The sequence below is a fragment of the Barbus barbus genome (assembly GCF_936440315.1).
Source record: "Barbus barbus genome assembly, chromosome: 48".
NCBI lineage: Eukaryota > Metazoa > Chordata > Actinopteri > Cypriniformes > Cyprinidae > Barbus > Barbus barbus.
In genome coordinates this window covers 13,852,004-13,879,967 of record NC_136726.1, presented here as the reverse complement: position 1 = coordinate 13,879,967, position 27,964 = coordinate 13,852,004, and the positions used below count along the sequence as shown (strand labels likewise).

The window sequence follows — 27,964 nt, the reverse complement described above, 5'->3', positions numbered from 1 at the left end:
ACAGCTCAGTAATGTTTGTTAATACAATTAAAGTCATTAGTAACCAAAACCGCTTTGTTACCAACAGTCTTCAAAATAACTTCCATCTTTTATGTTCCACAAAAGAAAGCTTTGAAACGACATTAGGGAAAGTAAATGGTGACAGAATTTAAATTTTTTTGGGTGAACTATGCTCTTAAGGTTTATATTTTATTTATTTTTTTAATGAAATGATTCTCTAAATAATAAACTAAATCTGCCAGCAAGTGGCGGTAAATGCCTGAGTCATTCATTCATTCGATTCGTTCAAAAAGCAGATTCATTCAGAAACTAAACACCTCTGTGTAGCTCGGAGACGCACAACAATTCTGCTGTGGCTTTAAAGATAATATGTTCTCTGCAAAATTGAGCAAAAGCACCTAACCCTAACTCTAAACTCTCATACAAACTCATACAGGGGCATTTTTTGCATCAATATCTTGAATTTTAGGGCATAACTGCATTTATGGAGTTGTTGCCCTGTATCGTATTTGCATTAAACTAACGTAACTGCATTCAAATATTTTAATTGTGTTATTGTTTCATAACTAATTAATTAACGCATTAAACTGACAGCCCTAAAAATATTTTTAATACTTTTTTAAATAGTGGCATGCAAAAGTTTGGGAACCCCTTGCAGAATCTGTGAAAATGTGAATAATTTTAACAAAATAAGAGAGATCATACAAAATGCATGTTATTTTTTATTTAGTACTGTCCTGAGTAAGATATTTTACATAAAAGATGTTTACTAATAGCCCACAAGACAAAAGAATTGCTGAAATTAATAAAATAACCACATTCAAAAGTTTGGGAACCCATGGTTCTTAATACTGTGTGTGGTTACCTGGATGATCTACGACTGTTTTTGTTTTGTGATTGTTGTTCATGAGTCCCTTGTTTGTTCTTCAGAAAAATGGGGATGAAAACTTTTGAACAGGATGAAGATGCCCAAATTTTTCTTATTTTGTTGAAATATCATTTTTTCCATTTAGTACTGCCCTTCGGAAGCAACAGAAGATACTTGCATGTTTCCCGGAAGACAAATTAAGTACAATTTACCTTGATCTTCAAATTCAAAATGTTTTTGAATTTTTTGAAGTTTTATCGAAGGGTGTTATTTTAATAATTTCAGCTATTTTTTTGTCTTGTGGGCTATTAGTAAACATCTTTTATGTAAAATCTCACTCGGGACAGTACTAAATAAAAAATAGCATGCATTTTGTATGATCTCTGTTATTTTGTTAAAATTATTCACATTTTTGCGGATTCTGCAAGGGGTTCTCAAACTTTCGCATGCCACTGTAATTAGATGTTCTTAATAAATTCAAAATTCTTATTTTAATTAATTCAATAAAATTTAATAAATTATTTAAAATTAAAACATTTTTAAATTTTTTTATAATTTGATTATTCCTTAGTTTAAGTGTTTTATTCTGAATTTAAGTAAATTGGTGCTACATGTGAATGTAGATACCACAATTATAATGAAAAGAATGGATGGATATTTATTTTAAGATTTTGCTAAAGATTCTATTTAACGGTGTTATTAAATTAGTGGGGTTTTGTTTAAGATTCACTAAGTTAGCACTATATGATCTAAATTTAAAAACAAAGAAAATTAAAAACTTAAAATGACAAATGTTTTGCTAGTCAATTTTTGAATACTAAGATTATCCTAAAACTAACTACAAAAACCAGCCAACAAAAACAAATAACATTTCTACTTTCTATATTAAATTTGATAGATTTGATACAGATTTTCAAAAAATATGCGTATATTATTTACAAAAAAAAGTTGAATTCAGAAGAATGATTGTTTTATCTCTAGTTGTAATCCGTTAATGCAGTGTAATTGTGATTTTCACAGTCGTCCTGCTGTTTTTCTGCAGCCGGCTTTCCTTTTTTGAGATTAGCAGCGGTCATCAAATGGTCTGGCTGCTCAATTATAGGCTTAAAGGATGTAGGTCAGGTCACTCATGATGTGTTAATGCTTCATAACTGACTATGAACTTTCTGTGCAGTGCAGTTGAGTTGTTGATCATAAGCCAATCTGTTGTCTTAAGCATTTAATGCTGTTTCATTCAGTTGTTCTGCTCTCACATTTACTTTCCTTTTTCTGTGGCTTTTCTAGCTTCCCTCTGATTTTCTCTTCCTTCCCGTCCTGTTTCTTTCTGCATCTTCTATCTCTTTCTATCTCCCCGGGTGCAATGTTACTGAAACTAGTCTGAATCTGAGACTGACAAACCCGTATCTCTGGACATGACAGAAAACCCACGCTTTGCCAAACCTAAGAGTCAGCCCGCACCCCCTCCACCCAAACCAAAATGGCAGGTATGCTCCGCCAGCGGGAAAGATCCGTCATTCCACATCACCCACAATCCCATGCAGCAGTGTATTGTTTCCATTGTATGTGTCCACTGCTAACGTGACGCACATCCATGAAGCAACATGATTTACACGAGTAGGCCATGTCACTAGATCGACATTTCCTAGAATAACATGCCTATCAATCAATCATTCGTGTGTGTTTTCCACATTCAGTCATTCATTGATGTTCCAGAAACAACAGTGAATGCTGATCCAGGAACACAACACAACTTGTGTTAATCATATTGAATGTCATGTTTGTGGTATGTTATTTTTAGAACAGTCATTTAAAGTTTGAATTTAGACTTTTTTTAAAAGACTATTTAAGACTACTTTATCGACTGTGAAGATTATTTATTAAATAAATTTAAGTTTAAAATAAAACACTTAAAACTAAAATAATTCAATGCTACAAGTGAATTTAGGCATCACAACATTAAAATGTGAACACTGACTTTTTTTTTTTTTGCTATTTGCTAAAGATCATATTTAAGTGTTATTAAATTATTTTTAATCTAAACAGTTCTTGAATTTTTTACTTTAAACTCATACATTTTAGGGAAGCATTGACATGCACCTGTGCCGATAATTATTTTCATTATATGGCTGATATTCAAATGTTATTATATTTATTATTTATTAATTAAAATGTTTTTTTTTTATAATTTGATTATTTCTTAAGAAATTCAAAACTCTTTCTTTAATTAAAACTCAATGAAATGTAATAAAATAAATCAAATATAAAATAAATGTTTTAATAAAAATTCAAAATAAAACACTTGAAGTAAATTGATGTTACAAGTGAATGTAGACACCACAGTAATGAAAAGTATGGATGGATATTTATTTTAAAATTGTGCTAAAGATTCAATTTAACATTGTTAAAATTAGTTGTTTGTAATTTTGTTGTTTGCAATTTTGGTTGTAATTTTTGTTGTTGTTTTTTTTTAAAGATTCACTGCAGGTTAGTTAGCACTATATGATCTAAATGTAAAAATAGAGAAAATTAGTATGAACTATTAAAATATCCAGTATCTACCAATACGATGAATTAAAAAAAAAAAATCTGCTGATGACCAATATGGCACCAATATATCATGCATCTCTTGAGTGAGTCTGGCTTTAGCTTTGACTAATTGTCACCTTTCAGCCTTCTCCTTATCTGAGACTGCTGGAATCTCACCCGCAGAATGAGACCCACCATTCTGACCACTGTATAGAAATCCAGTCCAGTCACGGTCACACAGAAATCCAGTCCAACTATAAAACCACTAGTGTTCACCGCACTCTCCAGCTCACTGGAATTCTCTCAAGTTATCAAGTCAGTGAGTCTTGTCCCAGATCTCCTCACATTCCCTTCAAAGTGCTCCAGCCGGCAGACCCCTCAGATTCACTCCCGTCATTCACACCAGCCCTGGGCGGCATGTTGCAGTTGCAGAAGCTGGAAGAGGAAGTCAGTCAGGTGAATGGTGTGATGCATCAATCCAAACCCATTACATTTATGAATATCTATTATTGCTTTTTTACTTGCTTCCTCTCTTGTGATGCTTTCTGTCTCTTTTGCCTTTGAATACTTTGCAGAGAAAAGTGCAGGCTGAAATTACTAGACAGTTCAACAAAAAGAGCATTAAAGAGCGAGCTCAGCAACTGAGCTGCCTGTTTACTGGCAAACCACCTCAACCTCAGGTGAAAAGCAAAACTTACAGTTGGATTGCTTTAGTGATACTAAAGCACGATGGTACAGCCCTGCTTACTGTGTGCTCACAAAACTTCAGTGTGTTTTAACTAGTGCTGTGTGTTGCGTTTTGGTTTTTATCCTTACTTGACCTCATGAGGGATTTTCCCTTGAAAGGACTTAAATGTGCCAGCATCCGGTGGTCTCTCTCTTTCTCCATGCTTTATTTGTAGTGACCTTTTCTTTTTCATCCTGACTTATATAATTATATAATTATTGAACACAACAACTGAGGCAGAAGAAACGCAGAGCAGTTTGTTTGGTCAGCACGCTTTCATTTCAGCAGAACTAATCAGGAATGCATAAAATAGTCACATTGCGGATGGCCACTTTGCTAAATGCAGTCCTCTGTTGTCTCTTTCTGTCTTTCTTTCGTTTTTTCGTTCTCTCCTATAGAGAGAGACTGAGATCTTTGCGGTTTTTGACCAATATGATTATTGTATAACTGGTTTTTAAAAATAGTTCAGTTAAAATGTTATTAAATATTATTAAAACACTAATATTATTATAATTATTATGTTTAGTAGTAGTACCATTTGAATTTCTTTATTAAAAATATTTAATATAAACTGTATTAATATTTCACTATCAGCTCCCACTCACAATAATAACTGATTCATTCAAATGTTATATATTTTTTTATTTAAAAAAAACAATAAATAAAAAATGTACCATTTAAATTTTTATTCTTTTTATTTTTAATATAAAAAAATCTTAATAAATTCAAAATTAAATATTAAAACACTAATGTTATTATAATTGTATTTGCATTATAATATTTATAATAATTGATTCATATTTATTTTATATTGTTGTAGCAGTGTACTGTTTTGTTTGTTTATTGTTACTAAATATTTCATTTTATTTATTATATTATGTTATTAATAAAATGTTATTTAATAATACATATTAATGTTTTGGTATAATCTGCACTAAATATTACTCGATACAATTTATTATAATTAGTAGTAGTATTTTATTTATTAATTATAACAGTAAATATTTACCGGTAAATTAATGCTGTTTATTACTATTACCTATAATAATAATAATAATAATAATAATAATAATAATAATAATTAATTTGTTACTAGCAGTAGTGGTAATTTATTATTTTTTTATCATTATTTTATGTATGTCCTCCACTTGTCATCTTGCAGTATTAGGTTTCTGTATAATCTTTAGGTTGTGATTTTAAAACTTTTACAAGTTTCTTTTTTTCTACATCTTCCTGCTCTCCTAACACAGGCAGATGAAGGCTCTTCTGCTGTTTCCTCCTCTCCTTCTAAAGCCTTCTCATTTCACGCTATCCCAGGATCCTCTACTCTTTCCTGTCGTCTGTCTCCTGTTCCTTCAGTCCAACACCAGCAGGTAAAACATTGTGATTATACTGATAATAGTAATTAGAGGAGCTCTCTTGTTTTAAACACTCTTAACTATATCTGCAGAAACTGTGGTTTGAGTCACATTTCAGAATATATCAGAATCTGTGAGTAATTCATGTTGAAAGGCATTTTCCCATTGGTTGTAGTGCAGTGAAGATTCAGAAGCACAGCTGAAGCACGATAAACACACAGATCACTCTGAAATCAGACGTGTAGAGTGCCTTGACCCCTCCAAACAGGTATTCAAGCTGATAATACACTGAACAAAATAATACACTGGCCTTGTGAATTTGTTTACATTTGATTTAAAAAGTATTTGCTTTTTCACTTTCATATCTGTATCACTCTCCACTATGGTTTGAATATCTACCACATTTCTTTTTCTTTCTATTCTCCTTTTCCCCCTTCATTTCTTCACTGCTGATTGTCAGAGAACAGTGGGAAAGGTTTCTTCTGCTATTGGTGTTAAAGCAGCTACACTGGCCATCTTATATGAGACCGATCACCGACCTAATAACCCCTTCACCCTCTCGCTGGTAAGCAGCTTCTGTCCTGGGACAAGAAGATGATGGTTAGGAGATAAGGTTGTTTCTTGGAGCTACAGAATCCTCTGAGGAGCCCAGATGTTCTTGTTTATGTGAATCAGAAGTCTTTTTATTTTCCCAACAAAGATTTAGTCTGTATTGCAAAGTTACAGCCTCAGGATGTAGGCCAATGTCATGAGGTTTTCTTTTATTTCTCAGTTGTTTTCTATTGTAAACTGGTGTCTTCAAATCTTGTGATCTGTAGAAAGTGGAAAGAAGTGCAAAAACGGCATGTTCTTTTGCTGACGGCCACAACTTTGTGACATTTTCTGTAGTTAAGAGAGTCTTTATCCACAGACAGAGGGCAGAAAATGTGCAGAATCTGGGGCGGTAATATTATATTCTTGTATCTGGCTAATCAAAGAACAAGCTTTTTGCCTTATTTTTCAGGACAATGTTTCAAGCTTTGGCTTAAGCATTGATTCACAGGTTTATTGATTTATTGACCGATTAACTAAATATTATGCCCTTTTCATATTGTGTGATTTCACAGTGTGAAACTGCTAATTTAAACTTTTGATATTTCACTGTGGTTCCTAACTGGTTTTGCCCTAATTTACTCCCTAAAACAGCTGATCAGTGTGCTAGTAATATAGCAAAATACATCTGCATGCCATGTAACCTTCAAAATATATTTTATTTTATTTTTGTTTTGTTTTTATATTATCAAATTATTTAATTTAATTTATTTTAATGTTTTTATTTGAAGTTATTTATCCATGAATAACCTGTGTCTGATCTCATTGCAGTGTATTAGAACAAGGTTGTAACAGCAAAATTTAGTTTGATCCCTTTTATCCCTTTCCTACTATTGAATGGATGATGTTGTGTTTCAGACCAGCGTGCGAAAGGAGTTTCCTCCGGGTCTGGGCGGCAGCGACACCTGTCACTTCTGTAAGAAGCGTGTGTACATAATGGAGCGACTCAGTGCGGAGGGATACTTCTTCCACAGAGAGTGTTTCCGCTGTAACATCTGCAGCTGTACGCTGCGGCTCGGTGGTCATGCCTTCGACTCCATCCAAGGTTTGTTTTCATGAGATTTGCATTATAATGCCATTTTTATTCATTAGACTGTTACATGCAGTATGTAGTCGTGAATGGAGTAAGTGATTACTTGAATTGTTTTCTTGCAGGCACTTTTTACTGCAAGCTGCACTTTTCTCAGAGAAAAATCAGCAGTAGGCATCGAAGAGGAGAGGTAATGTTAAAACATTTTATTAAACAGATGTGGTCAACCAATAAATTAGTCAGTTATACAGTTTAGAATTAGTTATACGAAAATATTTGACAGCAGAATGCTGCGATAGACCAATAATAATTGATTTAAATCAGTTATTTAAATAATTTTTATTTACATCTGCTGCACAATTTATTTTAAAGTTATTTGTAATTTAATATCACATACAAATTGTAGATGGGGCAAAACAGAGAAAACTGAAAACAAAGTCTAAACAGTGACATGGTGTGACAATTATTAGTTATAGGTGTTGTTTTTTTAATTATTATAGTTATTATTAATAATCAAGATAATCTAGATTTTAATAATACTAATTATAACTTTTCAGAATAAGTTATAAATTCAGAATAAGACTAATTATATTTATAACAATAATAATAATAATAGTAATAATATAGATAAACTAGATCTGTTCATTATTCTTATTTTTAGTCATGTTTTCATTTATTGATAATTGTTAGTTATTAGTAATATTTGTTGTTGTTATTAATACCTATAACTAATAATAGTAGTAATCATTATTATTATACACTTAATTATAAAAGCATGTTTTGTTATTTATAATAGTATATAATTGTTATTAGAAATATAATTATTAGTTATAGGTGGTGACGTTGTTTAAATTATTATTATATAAATATAAATCAATATAATGTAGATTTTGTTTAACTTTTCAGAATCATTTTTATTTTTCTGTCATGTATTATTAATATTGTTAATACCTATAACTAATAATAGTAATAACATTAATAATAGTAATAATCTAGATCTGTTTATTATCATCATCATTATTATTAATGTTTTCTTTTTATTTACTTATTAGTTATTAGTAATATTTGTTATTATTATATTATCAATATATACATTATGTCTGTCTGGTGCCGTCTACTTGCAGTATCATATGCACATTTGTAATGTAATTGTAATTTTAGTGTAGTGTAAATGTTACCATCCTCTTCTGTTTTATTTACATCATTACAGATCAACGGAGTTGGCAGACCCTCGTCCAGCGCTAATTCTGATTACACGGCCACCGACGGCCTCCGCAGCCCATCCTCAGGTACCCTGACTTCCCTTATTAGGAAACGTCTGCACTGGCCACTGCACGTGGGCCGCACACTGTTCGGTACGCCCCGCCAGCTTGCCCGCTGGATGTATAAGGCGGCCCGGGCCGTAGGGCTACACCTCAGAGAGCGCCAGGAGGACTATGTATTCCTTTATGAGCTACTGAGTCTTGGTGTGCCCTTCATATACGTGCTGCATGAGATGACGGGCCAGATGAGCCGAGAGGCCATCGCTCCCTCCCCAGTGAGCATGATGGAGTCAGTCGAGCCGTACCGGCTCCAGCTGCCTTAAAGGGTCCTCTGTACTACTGGACTGACGAGGGAAGAGGCTTCTTAAACTCTGTAGACCGGGGCCAGTCCCTTACACTGAAATACTTAGTTTATTGCTTATAATATTAGTTATTTCTCTGTACCTTTGACAGAGTTATGTGATTTTGAGTTGGTGAGAAGCTTAATTTTAATCTTCTTAAAGAGACAGTACACTTTTTTTTAAATCTTTTTTTTACTCACCCTCATGTCATTCCAAACCTGAATGACTGATTTTCTTCAATGAAACACAGAAGATTTTTAATTAATGAAAAGTGTGTACATACAGTGAAAGTCAATGGGGTCCAATGTTATTTTTTTGGACCCCATTGACTTTCATTGTATCGACAAAAACATCAACATTCAAAGTATGTTATTTTGTGTTCTGCAAATGAAACTAAGTCATACAGGTTTGTAACCACATGAGAGGGAGTAACTGATGAAAGAATTGTCATTTTGGTTGAACTGTCCCTTTAAGAAGCAACTATGGCCCTATAGAGTTTAAGAAACATTCAGTGATCGTAAATATTCCTTTGATTGAAAATGTAAGATCCAAAGCTGATAAACTAAGAGGACTTTGCTGAGAAGGGTTGTGCCGCTTTATCCTAACTGCCTGAAACTGCCGCTTAACGTGACTGCGACGTTACGGTTTGCATCTCCCCTTGTTCAATGTGCAATGGAAATGCCAAACAGTATTAAAATGCATTTTGACGACTTTGTTAATGAGGAAATATGATGCGCTTTATCTTTTTTGTTATTGTTGTTAAAATGTTAACTTTGTCTTAGTTTACGGCCTATTGGGGAATCTAGAAGTAGCTTATAACCTAAATTGGGGGGGGGGGGGGTTCTTTGTGATGTAATGCAAATAGTCTTTGTTGGTCAAATGCATCATCAAATGTATCACCGTGAATAGGGTACCTCCAATTGTTTAATCAATCAGTATTCAAACATTCCACTAAATGTGTGGTGTAAAGCTTTATAAGTGTCTTTTTTGTTTTTCTTGCATTGTTTGATCAGTGTTTAAGTGTACTGAACATGCATAATTATAGTTCTGGAAAATTCACCCTTGATTTTAGTGCTCTCAGTTTCCTCCTTACTCTTCATATTTCATTCTTTTCATCCTTTTCTACATCATACATAGTCTGTTTCAAGTTTCCAATGCTCCAACCTCTGATTGGCTGAACCATGAGAGCAGGAACGCGATTGGCCTGCATGGGTCAGGTGATCAGGTTGTTTCGCTTTGCACTGGTACCCTTAACTATAATATTAACCCCACTATTTTGAATGCAGCATGGGTCTAATGTATGAACATTTCTTATTAGATATCTCAAACATCGCTGTCCTTCACCGAAAGTCGGCTTTGCGTTTGTTTGTACCAGAGCTAACATACTAACCGAAGTGCACTTGTACGCTTGACTATCCCAGCATGCTTTTTAAATGCACCTGTTTTTCTAGTACACAGCGTCCCGTAAAGTAATCTCCCTTCTTGTTTCTCTCCGTTTGTCCTCTCTGTTGCAGAGGCTGCTTTACTATCCCAATCCCATGTAAGAGCACTCTCTTGTTCCTTTTCCTAAAACAAACTGAGGTTGTCCTATAAGAAGACTTAGTTTTGCACAATTTTTCAAGTCCTTTAAGGATTGTTTTGAGTCAATTTTAGCTGACTATTTCTTTGTGTATTTCACAATAAAAGACTGTTTCTCCTAATTTATAATATATTTAAAGCCTGTACGCATAAAATAAATTCATTTTTATCTCTAAATGTTTGTTTCTGCCTTTTTGTCTGCCGATTCAGTGAGCTTCCTGTGTAACCCTCAGCAAAGATGTATTTGTATTCATTAATGCAATTGCCAAGCTAATAAGAAATGTAACCCAACTATCACAATTAAGTATAGGTTTAAAAAATAACCCTGTACCAAATATAACACACCCATGATTCACAACCCTCCCCCTTTTTTGTTTTTTCACTTTCGACACTTTTTAACTTCACATCCCATTTTCTAAAAGCATTGGAACTGCAACAAACCATTTTTAATGAATATTTTTAGAACATACATCAGACCCATTTTAAATTATGCCTGAATTCCTTTATAGTCAAACTTAACTTGGTTCTTTTTGGGTCTTTTCTATCCTGTTCTTTTATCTGCTTTTTGTAGGTGATTGCACTGCCTCCTACTTCGAACTCAAATGATACAGCATAATCATTTCAATTATATATTCTTTATTATTAGTGCTGTTGTAACCGACGTAGGCCGGAGACTGCGGTTCGAATCCCGCTCGGAGTGGGTGGAGTGAAACCAGTTACACTGTCAAATGATTAATCGCATCCAAAATAAAAGTTTTTGTTTACATAATATATGTGAACTGTGTATGTATATTATGTATATAAATGCAAACACATGTATACATTTACGAAAATTTGTTTATTAAATATTTTAATATATTATATAAATGTATATACATGTAAATATTTTCAAAATATATACTGTATGTGTGTGTATTTATATACATAATAATTTACACGGGTCCTACCTCTTGCCTGATCGTAACCCTTCTTTTTAATGTTTTGTTTCTATGATATATTCCTTTTTTTTTTTTTTTTTTTTATCTGCCATCTCTCTCTATCTATAGTCGATCTGCTAATATACGTCCTGACTCCTGTGCACTCAAATAGAGCGCTCTCTTCTCTCTATCAGTACAAGACACGCCCCCTTACTGCTGATTGGCTGCACGTGTTTTGGGACTCGGTCAGACACTGCGGTCAAAAGCGTTTTTCAAAAATGGCTTAGTGCATGTGGCCTGGCAGCCACTACTTAGGCTAATGTACATAGCGGAAACCCTGATTTATCCTCCGTATACTGTGTGTGTGTGTGTGTGTGTGTGTGTGTGTGTGTGTGTGTGTGTGTGTGTGTGTGTGTGTATACAGTGCCCTCCAAAAGTATTGTGGAGTCAAAACATTTACAAATATGATTAAAAGATGAATATGAGACCAAACTACAGAATGTCACATTTTATTATTGGGTGATTCAACACAGATGTTTTAGCAGCTAAGAAGTTCAGCACTTTTAGAGTTTCATCCCCCTGATGATCTGATGTGAGTTGCCTCACAGGTCTTTCTAAGTGATCAGCTGTGTCGTGTTGCATTAATTCTTCAGATATATATATATATATATATATATATATATATATATATATATATATATATATATATATATATATATATATATTATGTATGTAATCATTTCTGAAGATGGAGGGCATGATAGCAGGGTCTGGTTTATAAATTCAGTCTGTCATGTGTGTGCGTGGACCCCGCAGGAGCCGAATCATACTCCAGATCTCAGAATGACCCGAAGGGTTTGTTGAAGCCCAGCGCTCCGGCTGAGACTGCAGAGGTGCAGGCCGTCTCAGACTTAACAGAGGTCATAAACATGAGGTTGGTCCACAATATTCGCTTTAAAGGCCCGTTCACACCAAGCACGATAACTATAAAGATAACGATATAGTTCTAAAAATCGTTCTCAATATTAAAGAACAGCAGAGTCCGCACCACAATTATAACAATAAAAGCACAGAGAAACAATATCGTTGAAATCACTGTCAGAATGTTTTTTTCCAGCTGATGAACGGTAAAAACATTGACACCCAGTCAGAATCCATCCTGCTATAAGGAGCTCGAGAATTTAAAACGGCAAATGCGCGTGCGCTGAGAATAAACAGACGATAATGATTCGCTGGTGTGTACGCTAATATCGTTATCTTTAGTTATCTTCATAGTTATCGTTCTTGGTAAGCCCCGTTCACACATGTTAACTATAAAGAAATAGTTCTAAAAATCATTCTCAGTAAAGAATAACAGAGTCCACACCACAGCTATAACGATAAAGGCACAGAGAAACGATATCGTTGGAATCACATTCAGAACGATTTTTTTCCAGCTGATGAACGGTAAAAACATTGTCACCCAATCAGAATCCATCCTGCTGTAACAAGTAAAGCGGCAGGCACGTGTGCACTTAGCCCCGTTCACACCAAGAATGATAACTTTAAAGATAATTATAAAGATAACAATATTAGCATCCACACCAGCAAACAATATCGTCTGTAAGCGTACGCTCGAACGATGAAACGCTTCATTTACCATGACAAGGAGCTACAAAATGTCTACCTGTGTCGACATTTTAGACTCCACAAGTGTTATTGGGCCAAATGAGAGAGATAGCCTATTGTTTGTTCATTATTTCTACATTATCTAGAGTGAACGCTTCTTTAACATTTAATAATTAATAATTGTAGTATTATTATTACTGTACTGTTTTAATAAATATTATTAAATAACTAATAATAATTAAGTGTGAAAGCTACAAAGATCCTGTCTAATATTTTCTTTTGCGTATTTTGGAGTAGTGAAGTCAAAGATTCATCTAAAAAGCCAGATCCTGCAGATCCCGCACCTGCGTGTCCTGATTCTCCACTGCAGAAAGGTCAGTCAAAAACTTATGTTTTCCTCATAGTTTAACAACTATGTTCCATCCATCCCCAAAGTGGATGGATGGGTTAAATGCAGAGCATGAATTCTGAGTATGGGTCACCATTCTTGGCCGTATGTCACGTCACTTTCACTTTATTTTTTTTATTTTTTTATTTGGACACATATCGAAGGACACGTCCCTTTAATACAAGGATGGCTTAAACGTCCAAAAATGACACTCTTGCACTATTAATTAGTGTATTGATTTGTAGTTGATCTGAGTTTCCTGCTTGGATTTTGTCTGTTTTTTGAATGAAGTTAAGGAGTGGCAGTCAAAGCCAGACTTTCCCATTGACTGTATATTATTTTTGGCCCATGGACGTGTCTTGCAGTGGGCTGAACATTTTGTTCGGTCACACATGTAGCTTGTTAGACAACAGCTGTTGGATTTGTTTGTTTAGCTTGTCTTTATTGGCAATTGGCTGAAAACACATTCCAAGGTGAAACAATAAATGTACATTGAAACTTTGCGTTATGTACATTGAAATAAAATGCGCTTAAATGATCAATGTCACTTTAAGCGCTCATTCTGATTTCCTCTTTTCAACAGTGAAACGATCCACGGCCAAAGGTGAAATTACCAATAAAAACAACCTCTGGAGGAAGAAAATCCGATCCAGTAAGTATTGTTCACTCTCCCGCGAATAAAAACCAACAATATGGAAACCTTCAAAGACACGGCAGAAATGTTTTTCCTTCCCATTGAGCTTGTGTTGCCAGCAACGATCTTAAATTCTAAACTGAGTTTCTATGCATGAGTTATTTATCTGCTCAAGGTTGATAAACAGTTCAAAATAATGGCTCTGTGTCTCGACTGAACATGCTGAATGATTCAGCCTTGCTTATTGTAGTGCCTGTCATGTCAGTTGCCACACGTAACTAATCTGAATTAATTTGCTAATCCTGACTGGATTAATTTCAAGCATCATACATGATCTATTTATAAAAGCTAATGCAGCTTTTGGTCGCCTGAGCACATGTGCTTTATTATTAGAGCTCGGTTTCCTGGTATTTTGCAGTGAAAGCAAAACTCTAAAGCAACTTTTCCAAAGGCTATACGTTATATACATTAAAATTCAGAGGCAGACTACTGTGTCTTTTGTTGGATGCTGGTCATATCCTCTCTCACCAGAGGGCGCTGCTAGTCTGTTTCACAGTTATTGTTGAGATCATACAAAAGCAATTAGTACAAGCAAAAATTGCACTCTTTTCAGCACATTTGAATTGTTTTGCCTACAGTTAATTCCAGATCTTTATTGTAGTTGTTAGCACAATTTAGCCATCATTTATCATGTCAGATTCCAAGTATAACTTGGCCAATATGATATTAGAATTCCAAGTGAAATTTACCAGAGTGAATACTTAATTTCACTATTTATTTAGTTTCTGAATTTAAAAAAAAATTATAGATTTTTTTTTTTTTATTATTATTATTATGTGATTTAACCACCACCACAATGCATGAATAGATTTTAGCAATGGAAAAAAAATATTGTGTTTGTGATATACTGGTATTTTCTCAGGTAGCCATTTCTCAACATGGAGAATGTGATGATATTATTACGATATGATTTAACACCACCACAATGTATGAATAAATAAATGTAGCAATAGAAAAATATATATTGTGCTGATGATATACAGATATTTTTAAGCTAGGTAGCTATTTCTCAACATGGAGAATGTGATATTATTTATTATTATTGTTATGTTGTGATTTAACACCACCACAATGCATGAATAAATAAATTTAGCAATGGAAAAAATATTGTGCTGCTGATTTATACAGATATTTTTAGGCTAGGTAGCCATTTCTCAACATGGACAATGTGATTTATTTTTAATTTTTTTTCATATAATTATTATTCATGTGTTTATTCCTATTATTAGTTTTTATTATTATTAGCTCATAAGATCTGTGATCACTTATTAAAGCCCTTTGTGGCATCATTTCCTCACACAGCTCTGCCCTTTGTCCTGATTAAGAAATTTCACCATGGAAAACCAGACGATAAAACTGAAGCCCTCGCAGAGGAAGAGGGAGACTCAGACTTTGAGGAGATCCATCAATCTGTAAACTGATTTACATTCACTTTTATTGTCTATCATTCTGGGTGACATGTCTAACCCTAAATGATCAGTTATTGACTCCAGCTGTTCTACAAATGCTGCTTAGGAGGTTTCTTTGTCCAAATGATCAAAATAGTATTTAATTTGTTTATCCTGTTAGCAATTCTTCCATTGCTATATCCATGAGCTGTTAAAGATCTTGTCTTTTCTCATATAGCTCTCCCCAACAAAGACTGCAACATCGACTACAGAGTCTGACTGCCCCCTAATGGAGGACAAGAAGTCAACACCCATCGAAGAGATCCCAAAAATCCCTCTATATCGCGCACATTTTATTCCTGAATCCCCAAAACCCAGCACTTCCTCTCCAGAGCCTGTCATCACAGCCGATCCTTCAGAGGCGAACTCCCTCAGCCCCAAGAAGAAGCTCACGCTGTCTTTATCTGAAAAGGAGAAGCTGCTCAACTGGGACTTGGCTGCTTCTGGAAAGCCCTCGACATCTGGAGAAGAACAACGGGACAGAACCTCAACGAATCCTCCGAACGATCAACCAGAACAAGAGGCTCCACCAAAACCAAGCCGTCCTCAACCTGAACCCACTCCTCCGCTCCTTGGCTTCCAACAGTGGGCCAACAGTCTCCGGAAGTCCTTCTCCACCAGCAAAGGAAACAACCCTGTGGTCCTCAGGAAAAACAGACCTCTGAAAGCCAGGCCATTGTCTGAGGGCTCCTTCAACCTCAGTGGCTTGTTTAGCAGCAGCATTCAGAGCAACCAGGATGAGGAACGCAGCAACACATCTACCGATGACAGTCAATCCAGAGTGAGGACAGGAAGTGAGCTCACCACATTACTGGAGCAGGTGGCTCTCAGCTCCAAGAGCCACAAGGGCACAAAAGATGACATGGCCTCCTTACCGCCCAGAAAACTCAATTTCTTCTCCTCTCTGCGCATTAAGAGGAACGAAGGAGCAGATCAGAGGAAGGGAGACAACCAGAAGGACATCTTGACCATTCTTTCCAGGTTCAGAAGCAAAGGTAATTGCAGGTTAAAGTGACCTTTGACACTCATCTGCAGTTTAAAATCACTAAATTAAAATGCTAAAGAAAAATAAAAGCACAGAGTATTTAACAGGTGCAGCAACACATTCTTTCTTCTGGTTATTATATGCAGCACTGTTATCTCTTATATAATATAATATAATCTCCCAGTGGCTGTCATTATATTCCCTGCATGCAATATTCAGGTAACTGTGGAACACGCCGCTTTAATCTTGTGATGCATCAAAACATTTCTAGAAGCCAAAGTAGGGAGAAAAGCATCATATACATATCACATTGCTTGCAGTACAATGTTTTGATTGCATAGTGATACAGTTTAATAAATGTCATTTCAAATAATGGATCTGTTCTGATGAGCTGGTTCATGTACATTTGTTCATAATCAGCATAAGTTTTTTTTATTATTTACAATAAACCTCTTTTCGTGGCACTGTTAATGTATTTTTAGGCCAATATAAGTGATCATATCAGTTTTTTTTATTTTTTATATTTTATTATTTTTTTATCTTTATCAACTGATATTGGGTTTTTTTGTTTAAATAAACTGTATTTTATATTATTTATATAAATCAGATTTTTTTGTAATGTGCCTTCACCTAATATAATAATGCATTCTTCTTTTTCTTCTTTAATTATTAGCCAATGTTTATTTACTTGCTTACTGATAATTTCCTGTTTTTGTAAATGTGCCTTGACCTACAGTTAACTAATAATTAACATTTTGTTGTTAAAATAATAATAATAATAATTATTATTGTTAATTTATTATTTTAATTATTTTAATTCTTATCAGATGTCTTTATTTACTTACATATTTTGATACTAACTCATACAGTAAATCCCTAAATAATTAAAGATGCCTTGAGCTAAAATAAAAATTTACATATTATTAATAGTAATGTATTATTTTAATTCTAATCAGATGTATTTATCTATCGATCTATCATCTATTTATTTATTCACTTACATGCTTATTTTGATACTAACTCATGCAGTAAATCCCTAAATAATTAAAGATGCCTTAAGCTAAAATAAAAATTGACATTATTATTGTTGTTTATTATTATTGTCAGCCAATATCGGGCTTTTATGTGTTTGTTTTTAGTATTTACTGATAAATCCTTTAATGATAAACATTTAGCTTATTTAAATGATACATTATTGTTGTGGGTTTGTATCCACAGCGCCTGCTCAGCAACAGCAACAGGAGTCCAACTCATCTAGTGAAGAGGAACAGGAACCAGACTCACAAAGGGTCAAAGCTCCTCTACTTCTCTTAAAGACACACAACTAATGCTATTCCAACAATTTGTTCAAATCTTCTACATATTCAAACAAAAAGCCTGAATTTAAACCGTCACTTTGTTTTGTTTATTATTTGCTATAAAGACTCGCAGTGGCACCTCACAGAAGAAAAAAGAGAAAACAGCCGTCCAACAAACCAAGAGAGATCTTCTGAAAAGACTTCACCGGGCTCAGGTATGACATACAGACACTTTTATAAATATAAATGACCCATAGATTTCTATAGTTTTTAAATAAATGTCAGTAATATCATTAAAAGCATTTATTAGAATTAGTGGGGAAAATCACATTTATTTATGAACTATACTTTCCTCTTTGAGGATGTTTTCAGAGGGAGATTTTTTCAGATTTAGCCACTTTCTGGGGACATTTCCTGTAAATGTAACCACAAAGTGTATCTACTTTAGAAACATACATATGAATTGGATATATTCCAGTTACTCAAGGTATATTGTAATTGGCAGGTAATCCAAAGACAGCTGGAGGAAGTTGAGGAGAAGCAGAGAGCTCTGGAGGAGAAAGGTGTGGCTCTGGAGAAGATCCTCAGAGGAGAAACTGGTACGGCACATTCTAACACAGTCGCACGTTATTACATCTGGAAATATATTATTTAAAGTGCCTCATTATCAGTCCCATTGTCCTTACATGTCCCCCGTCTCCACCCACTTGCTCTGTGATGGTGATATGATTATTTAAAGGGGTGTTATGACACTTATGACTTTTATGTCAGTTGCTGACGGCTATGCGAATGAAGCGCACAATGCCGTCATCAAGTGTGCAAACTTGAGAAATATTTCGCCGACCTGATTTCAAACTTGTTCTTGAATTTATTATTATATCATTATATAATTTGTTTGTTTTTTTACCCTGTTTATTTCATGTCACACAGACAGGGCATCTCTATGTGGACTTTCTGTTATTCTTCTTAGATTGATTAGATAATGAAAAACTAAGACGGGGCAACTTTTTTTGAGCAATGTTACTTGGACACTTTCCCATTGAGAATGGGTAACAAATTTCTACCTGGATACTTTAAATCAGTTGTGGGCCCTGTGTCTCACCTGGTTGACGGCAACATTGCCCCATATATCATCAGCCTTACAAGCAATAAGATATTTCTTTCTGTCTTTCTTTTATTTATATATACAGTGCACAGCATAAATGAGTGCACCCCCTCTAAAACTTAACAAATTCAGCAAGTACTCTCTACTTATGACATGTTAGGGTTCTTTGGAGATATACTGTTCCAACAAGCATGCTTGATCAATTACCAAAGAAGAATGTCAAAATTATTCAGCAAAATAAGATTTTCTTATCAAAGTGATAAAATGTTGCAAAATGAGTACACCCTCCTGAAAGTTACTAAATAAAAAAAAATATAAAAATTGTATAGGTTTAAGGCTATTTTTGATCAACAGGTATGTATATTGAACCAAAACTTTTAAAGACAAGTAATTTCCTGACAATTAAAAGTGTTATATAGCCCACTGAATCATACTCAGACTTAATGCTGGCAGCAGTGGAACCACTTGGGAGAGAACTGCCAGGTAACTTATTTCTTAGCATAAAAGAAGACAATGATACAAGAGGAATACCAAATTATTGTTTTAAGAGTGAAAATATAGCAGAAGTAGCACCGACATTCAAAAACAATGGACTTGTGACAAGGCTCCTGAAATAACCAGATCTTCACTTTAAGTTTTCATTTAGTCATAAGTGAATTTTTGCTAGAAAAAGAGCAGGAGAAATAACATGCAAGTGTCTCAGAGCCAGCAAAAGCTATGAAAAGAGTGACACTTTATCTCACAGAGTATGACGCAGCCTGCAGAAGTGACATGCATGGTTTTTGTTACCACTAGAATTACCTACTGTAGCCAAAGCAAAATAAACTCTTTCAAGGCCCATATTTACAAAATAGAGATTTCTGGGAAACTCTGGTCTCAAGAGACCAAGTCAATCATTTTGGTTCCAAAAGCATCCAAAATGTTCTGGTGTTGCTAGAGGAGGGATACAGTGAGAAGTGCTTGGTACCCACAGTGACGTTCAGTGGTAGTAAAGCTTTTATATAGGGATGAATGAGTGCTGAATGTGTTGTGCATTATCAATGCTGTCATGAATTCACACACTATTGTGTGATGTAATACAAAAACTTGAAACAGAAGATGCTACCCTCTCCTCATTCCCTGCATTATTGGGCATTTTTTCAGCAAGGTGAAAATCCTTCAGTGGACATGTATTTCACTCAATCTTAACGCTCTTGAGCAGCTGTGGGGGATTCTGTAGAGACGAGCTGAGCAAAACTCCCCATTAAAGACCAGAGCGTTCAAGGAGGTCGTCCTCCAGGAGTTAAACAGGACAGATGTGAAAATTTGTCATGAATTTGTACACTCAGTGCCAAGAAGGGTCAGAGCAGTATACTTAAATTTCTGGAAAGTACTAGAATATTATATATTTGCTGAATTAAATCTAGGGTGTACTCATTTCTGCAATCCTTCATTTAAACAAAATTGGCTAATTGACTTATCTTACAGAAAATATTAGCATATATTTTGTCTTTTTTATTAAGTATGTTTAATACAATTCAATTTTGTCATCTTTCCATTAATTATATTAGTAATCATTAAGAAAATACATCTTTTTATTTTATTCAGAGGTGGTGTACTCATTTATGCTGTGCACTGTATGTATGTATTTGTGTGTGTGTGTGTGTGTGTGTCTGTGTATAGGTGCATCTCAATAAATTAGAATGTTGTGGATTTCTCAAGTGAAACTTTCATATATTTTAGATTCATTACATGTAAAGTAAAATATTTCAAAAGTTTTTTGTTTTAATTTTGATGATTAGAGCTTACAGCTCATGAAAGTCAAAAATCGGTATCTCAAAATATTATAATATTTACATTTGAGTTTCAATTAATGACCATCCATACAGTATAAATTCCGGGTATCTCTTGTTCTTTGAAATCACAATAATGAAGACTGCTGACTTGGCAATGATCCAGAAGATGAACATTGACGCCCTCCACAAAGAGGGTAAGTCACATAGGGTCATTACTGAATGGTGTGGCTGTTTACAGAGTGCTGTATCAAAGCATATTAAATGCAAAGTTGACTGGTAGGAAAAGGTGCACAAGCAACAGGGATGACCGCAAGCTTGAGAATACTGTCAAGCAAAGCTGATTCAAACACTTGGGAGAGCTTCACAAGGAGTGGATTGAAGCTGGAGTCAGTGCATCAAGAGTCACCACGCTCAGACGTCTTCAGGTAAAGGGCTACCAAGCCACTTCTGAACCAATGTTAGAAGCGTCTTACCTGGGCTGTGGAGAAAAGAACTGGACTGTTGCTCAGTGGTCCAAAGTCCTCTTTTCAGATGAAAGTAAATTTTGCATTTAATTTGGAAATCAAGGTCCCAGAGTCTGGAGGAAGAGTGGAGAGGCACTGAATCAATGTTGCTTGAAGTCCAGTGTGAAGTTTCCACAGTCAGTGATGATTTGGGCAGTGATGAGTTGGTCCATTGTGTTTTCTGAAGTCAACGCAGCCATCTACCAGGAAATTTTAGAGCACTTCATGCTTCCTTCTGCTGACAAGCTTTATGGAGATGCTGATTTCCTTTTCCAGCAGGACTTGGCACCTGCCCACACTGCCAAAGCTACCAAAAGCTGGTTCAATGACCATGGTGTTACTGTGCTTGATTGGCCAACAAACTCGCCTGACCTGAACCCCATAGAGAATCTATGGGGTATTGTCAAGGGGAAGATGAAAGACACCAGACCCAACAATGCAGATGACCTAAAGGCCGTTATCAAAGCAACCTGGGCTTCCATTACACCTGAGCAGTGCCACAAACTGATCACCTCCATACCACGCCGCACTGATGCAGTAAAGCAAAAGGAGCCCCTACCAAGTATTGAGTACATATACAGTAAATGAACATACTTTCCAGAAGGCCAACAATTCACTAAAAAGTTTTTTTTTTTTTTTTTTTACTGGTCTTATGAAGTATTCTAATTTGTTGAGATTGGTGGGTTTTTGTTAAATGTGAGCCTAAATCATCACAATTAAAAGAACCAAAGACTTAAATTACTTTAGTCTGTGTGCATTGAATTTATTTAATACACGAGTTTCACAATTTGAGTTGAATTACTGAAATAAATGAACTTTTCCACAACATTCTAATTTGAGATGCACCTGCATGTATGTATGTACGTGTACATATACATATATACACACACACATATACGTGTGTGTATAAATGTATTTATATATATATATGTATATATATGTATATATATATATATATATGTATGTATGTATGTATGTATGTATGTATGTATATGTATATATATAGGTATGTATATGTGTGTGTGTGTGTAATTAAAATATATTTCAATTATTTATTTTTAATTATGTAGTATTTTTGTATTTTAATATGTTCTATTTTAATTTTTTTATTGTCTTTGTCAATGTACTTTGATGATATTTGTAAAAATATAAAAATACAAAGTAAAATGTAAATACACATTTACATATTTAAATTGTGGGTGTGTGCACGCTTTTAATTGTAATACTTAATTTTATTTTTTATTGTATTTAATTTTGTGTTTTAATATTTTCTTTATATTAATATTTTTTTATAATAGTTTTTAAAGTAATTAATTAATTAATTTATTAATTTAGTATGTTTTATTGTATGGAATATGTATTGTCAATGTATTGTGATTGTCCATAGAAAGATTTTGAGCCACTTCAGGACTTGAATACTACATCAGGACTAACCCCTGGATCCATATGGCATGTACACAAAGACAACCTGCAAATAAGCTGCAGTCTTATTGTTTGACTTTTTTTAGAGGGGGAAATTAGAGATTCAAATAATAGTGATTTGCATTCGAACTAAATGGCCATTTAAAGTCAAAATTATGTTGAAATGACTGCAGAGGTAATGGCTTCTGTAAATAGACAGAGAAAGGGAAAAGTGCCTCCGAAATGAGCTGAAAATGCGATGTTTCATTATTTTGGTGAATGTTGATCTACGTGGGGATTATTAAAGGCAACAAGTATTTCCGAATGAAAAAACGCAAAATCGCAGCAGCCTTTTAACATACTGCATAATGAGTTTATAATCATATTTTGAAAGCTCTAAGCTCTAATTATAAGGACTGTATATTGAATTTTAACATCATCTAGAAATTCACTTCTCCTGCTTCCTCAGAAATTCCACTTTTGACATCCAATAACCTAGACAGGCATTGTTAGGCATTAAGAAACCAAATGAAACTACTAGGAAATTCAAAGATGGAACTTTGCTCCTAAATTTATAGTTGAAGGCTGCCATAGTATTACTGCATAAAGCAAGAAAATGCATTGCTTTAAGTGTGTCATGTGACATCTTATTCCTGGCCTTGTTTCGTCAAAATACCTCTCTCTCTTTCACAATGCTGCAAGGATGCAGGCGGTATAGAAGACGTCCTTTTTGTGAAGTGGACAGCAAGGATACAGGTGCATCTCAGAAAATTTGAATATGGTGAAAAAGTTCATTTTTTCTTGTAATTTATTTCAAAAAGTGAAACTTTCATATATTTTAGATTCATTACATGTAAAGTAAAACACTTCAAAAGTTTTTTTGTTTTAATTTTGATAATTAGAGCTTACAGTTCATGAAAGTCAAAAATCAGTATCTCAAAATATTAGAATATTTACATTTGAGTTTCAATAAATGACCATCCATACAGTATAAATTCCAGGTATCTCTTTGAAAACAACAATAATGGGGAAGACTGCTGACTTGGCAATGGTCCAGAAGACGAACGTTGACACCCTCCACAAAGAGGGTAAGTCACAGAGGGTCATTACTGAATGGTGTGGCTGTTTACAGAGTGCTGTATCAAAGCATAGTAAATGCAAAGTTGACTGGAAGGAAGAAACTGGGTAGGAAAATGTGCACAAGCAACAGGGATGACTGCAAGCTTGAGAATACTGTCAAGCAAAGCTGATTCAAACACTTGTGAGAGCTGCACAAGGAGTGAACTGAAGCTGGAGTCAGTGCATCAAGAGTCACCACGCTCAGACCTCTTCAGGAAAAGGGCTACCAAGCCACTTCTGAAACAGAAATAACGTCAGAAACATCTTACCTGGGCTAAGAAGAAAAATAACTGGACTGTTGCTCAGTGGTCCAAAGTCCTCTTTTCAGATAAAAGTACATTTTACTTTGCATTTGGAAATCAAGGTCTGGAGTCTGGAGGAAGACTGGAGAGGCACAGAACCCAAGCTGCTTGAAGTCCAGTGTGAAATTTCCAAAGTCAGTGATGATTTGGGGTGCCGTGACGTCTGCTGGTGTTGGTCCATTGTGTTTTATTAAGTCCAAAGTCAATGCAGCCGTCTACCAGGAGGTTTTGGAGCACTTTATGCTTCCATCTGCTGACAAGCTTTATGGAGATGATGATTTCCTTTTCCAGCAGGACTTTAGCACTTGCCCACAGTGACGACAACCACTTCCAAGTGCTTTGCTGACCATGATATTACTGTGCTTGATTGGCCAGCCAACATGCCTGACCTGAACCCCATAGAGAATCTATGGGATATTTTCAAGAGTAAGATGAGAAACAGTCAATCCAACAATACAGACGAGCTGAAGGCTCAATAGTGCCACAGGCTGATCGCTTCCATGCCATTCCTCACTGATGCTGGAATTTTTGCTAAAGGAGCCCCGACCAAGTATTGAGTGCATAAATTAACACTTTAAAGAATTTCAACTTTTCTGTTTTGCAAATCCTTTTTTTGATTGATCTTAGGAAATATTCTAATATTTTGAGATACTGATTTTTGACTTTCATGAGCTGTAAACTCTAATCATCAAAATTAAAACAAAAAAACTTTTGAAGTGTTTTACTTTACATGTAATGAATCTAAAATATATGAAAGTTTCACTTTTTTAAATAAGTTACAAGAAAAAATGAACTTTCTCACCATATTCTAATTTTCTGAGATGCACCTGTACAGTGTGTCTTCTATCAGCAGACTTCATTGAGGGCAGCAGAAGGCTATTATTAAATACATGGGGGAGAATCTTTTGTGACGGTGCACTTTGACCTGCCAGAATCTATTGTTTGGCATGTTTACATGTCTTTGTGTGGATAATTGTATTAAGATGAGGGGCTGTGGGGTGCGCTTTTTTGTTGAATAGGTTCTTTGTTAACTGACATTTGCGGCCTCCAAATGGATAGAGAGTTGGAGTATGTAGTAGACAATGCTCTGAAACTGTCAATGTGGGAGACTCCATATTTGTGGCTCTATAGGAGACTATTAGTTCAATTATAATAGTATTTGGCTTTTGTCTGACTCAAAAGTATTTAATTATTATAGTCCTAAAATGGTTATTTTATAGATTTGATCAATTAATGAGCATGCAAGAGGTTTCCAGTCACGGAAAATCTCGAAATATCAGGGATTTTAAAAACGGGCCTAGTAAATTCATGTAAATCATGAAGTTAAGGGAAATTCTAATATGAATATACATTCAAATAGCTTTCAATGTGTGTGTGTGTGTGTGTGTGTGTGTATATATATATATATATATTTTTTTTTTTTTTTTTTTTTTTACTATTTTTATTATATTTTTCATTTGATTTATTTTTTCATTTTAGTATTTAGTTTATATATTTTAGTTATTAATATTTACATTTATTTTTAAAAGTTTAAATTTTCAATTTATTAATTTTTTTTGCTAATAATGGGTGTTTTTCAGTTGCAGTTTCAGAAGCTTGGGACTCACATTGTGCACTGTAGATGAAATGTTTAGCAGCGAAGTATATTAATCTCTGACACCATCATATGACTGGGTCATATTAGTTGTGTTATAGATTTCAGTGTTCAGTAAATTTAGTCCGTTATGTTGTTTTCACAGACGACGACTCCACAGATGAGACCACGCTACTGCAGACCTGGTTGAAACTGGTCCTGGAGAAGAACAAGCTGTCGCGATATGAGTCTGAGCTCATGATCTTGTAAGTACTGTGATTCTTGAAAGTTTTTTAATCAGGGTTTTTATATGCGTCTTACACATGCTCCTGTCTCTAGTGCTCAAGAACTGGAGTTGGAGGACACTCAGAGTCGGCTACAGCAAGACCTGAGACGACGAATGGCCACTGAAGGTGGGTTTGTTATGATACGTATACACAACTGTTTTCTAATTTAATATATTTTAATTTCTTATTTAAATGTTGTTATTATAAATTATTATTGATGATCCATTATTAATAAGTTATTTTTATTAGCAATGTTGAAAACAGTTTTTGCTACTGTCTCTGCTGCAGTTTTGTCCAGGACTTTTTTTTTTGTCTTTATTGCCGCTTTTGATGCATTTAATGTGTCCTTGCTGAAAACAAAGTATTAATTTATTATTATTATTATTATTATTATTTATCGTTTACTTAACCCAAACTTTTGAATGGTAGTGTATCATAGTTTCCACAAAAATATTAAGCAGCAAAAAAAATTCAACACTTTAATAATAAAATATTTTTTTCTTTAGCAGCAATTCAGCAGATGAGAATGATTTCTTAAGGATCACATGACATTGAAGACTTGAGTAATGATGCTGAAAATTCAGCTTTACATCACAGGAATAGATTACATTTCAACATATATTAAAATGAAAAAAGTTATTTTACATTGTAATAATATCTAACAATATTACTGTTTTTACTGGATTTTTGATCAAATACATACAGCCTTGGTGAGCAGAATAGACATTTTTCAAAAACAATAAAAATTGGTACTCTTTCAAACTTCAGACAGATATAGAGCAACATAAAAAGGGTGGTTACAGACAGGGCTGGACTGGGACAAAAAATCGGCCCTGGCATTTTGGCCCAGACCGGCCCACTACATACGATCAAAATACTACCCATCTTTGCCCGCTCTTGAATATGTATACCAGCTCCTATTCCATAAAAGCACTAAAGCCATATAATAATAGGTAGGAAAGAGTGAGAGTTGACGCATTAAAAACTTCTAAAAAGTGTCATTTATTAATATAATAAAACTATAATCCACACTGATGAATCCTAAAACTATAGGCCTATATAGTTATGACATCCATCTTGTGTGTGCCTGTGTGTTTGAGGGAGAAAGGGAAGAGACATGATAAATTGTTGATCAGATGATCACTGTTTCCCATAATATAGCATTAAATAAACTGTAAACTTACTTAGTCAAATTTGTTAACTCCTTGGATGAACCTTTAAAACCATAAGAAGGCATCCTGTGTGTGTGTGTGTGTGTGTGTGTGTGTGCGTGTGCGTGCAGTGGTGTATAAATTACCTGAAAGCCATACTCAAGTAAAAGTACAGGCATCTTACCAAAAAATTACTTTGGTAGAAGTTGAAGTCTTCGTTTAGAATATTATATGATATTTACTGTACTTAAGTACAAAAAGGTTTTTTTTCATCTTAAACGTACTTAAGTATTGAAAGTAAAAGTACAAGTAAATGCAAAATGGAAAAGAAGCCAATAAATAAATATATATATATATGTATATGTATGTGTGTATATATATATTCATACAGCTTTAGAAGCAAGATTGTGTTCAGTTTTAACTCTTTCTTCCATTTTGTATTTTTGGGTAAGAATAAGAAGTACTTCATCCGGTACTTAGTGTCTTTCATTCCAACATTTCTGGAAAACATTTCTGGAATCTGCATCTAAAATAGCATTTAGATGTATTTATTTATACAGTTTAATGTATCTCAGAGGGGACATGGATGCATTTAAACTGCAGTTACAGATGCATAAATAGGCCTAATGTTGTGTTTTTAACATAAAATGTTGAATACTGATATTTGAAATAATTTAAAAACATGAAAAAAATTGTAGTGACAGCTAGTAGGTGACAGCAAAGACTTTGGTGACAGAAAGTGACCATTAATGGGTGAGTCACTGAGATTCAACCGATTCATTCAAACGACTGATTCATTCAGGAACAGAGCATTTGACTGTTAATGAGTGAATCACTGAATCATTTATTCAACCGATTCGTTCAGAAAGCGGACTCATTCAATAAGTACACCGTCCATTGCTCAGAGATGCAAAACAGTGCTGTGATCTTTGTTTGGAACTATTTTCTTAGGCAAAATTTAGCAAAAACAAGCAATAAGTCTAAAATGTAAGTCGCTTATTGCTTTACTGAACTTGTATAAAATTATTATTAAATGTGTTCATGCTGATATCTGCAGAAAAACGGTACTCTTTGTGTGATATAGATATAAGAAGTTAACTATATTATATAAATATAAAAAGCATACAGA

The 27,964-nt window shown here is 34.4% G+C and overlaps 1 protein-coding gene across 2 annotated transcripts in view; it reads left to right on the top strand.

Annotated features, from left to right (window-relative positions):
* LOC306866980 (F-actin-monooxygenase mical2b-like) overlaps positions 1-27,964 on the top strand; it is a 55,123-nt gene that overhangs the window by 25,369 nt on the left and 1,790 nt on the right. For both annotated transcript variants that reach the window (XM_079412444.1, XM_079412445.1), the window contains 19 exons: positions 2,245-2,352; positions 3,539-3,850; positions 3,970-4,074; positions 5,372-5,494; positions 5,655-5,747; positions 5,940-6,044; positions 6,929-7,115; positions 7,226-7,290; positions 8,311-8,389; positions 12,015-12,132; positions 13,104-13,180; positions 13,778-13,846; positions 15,191-15,300; positions 15,515-16,331; positions 17,540-17,610; positions 17,745-17,834; positions 18,125-18,218; positions 25,564-25,663; positions 25,737-25,810. In XM_079412444.1, coding sequence (XP_079268570.1) covers positions 2,245-2,352; positions 3,539-3,850; positions 3,970-4,074; positions 5,372-5,494; positions 5,655-5,747; positions 5,940-6,044; positions 6,929-7,115; positions 7,226-7,290; positions 8,311-8,389; positions 12,015-12,132; positions 13,104-13,180; positions 13,778-13,846; positions 15,191-15,300; positions 15,515-16,331; positions 17,540-17,610; positions 17,745-17,834; positions 18,125-18,218; positions 25,564-25,663; positions 25,737-25,810 — 2,797 coding nt within the window. The remainder of the gene's footprint in view (positions 1-2,244; positions 2,353-3,538; positions 3,851-3,969; positions 4,075-5,371; positions 5,495-5,654; positions 5,748-5,939; positions 6,045-6,928; positions 7,116-7,225; positions 7,291-8,310; positions 8,390-12,014; positions 12,133-13,103; positions 13,181-13,777; positions 13,847-15,190; positions 15,301-15,514; positions 16,332-17,539; positions 17,611-17,744; positions 17,835-18,124; positions 18,219-25,563; positions 25,664-25,736; positions 25,811-27,964) is intronic.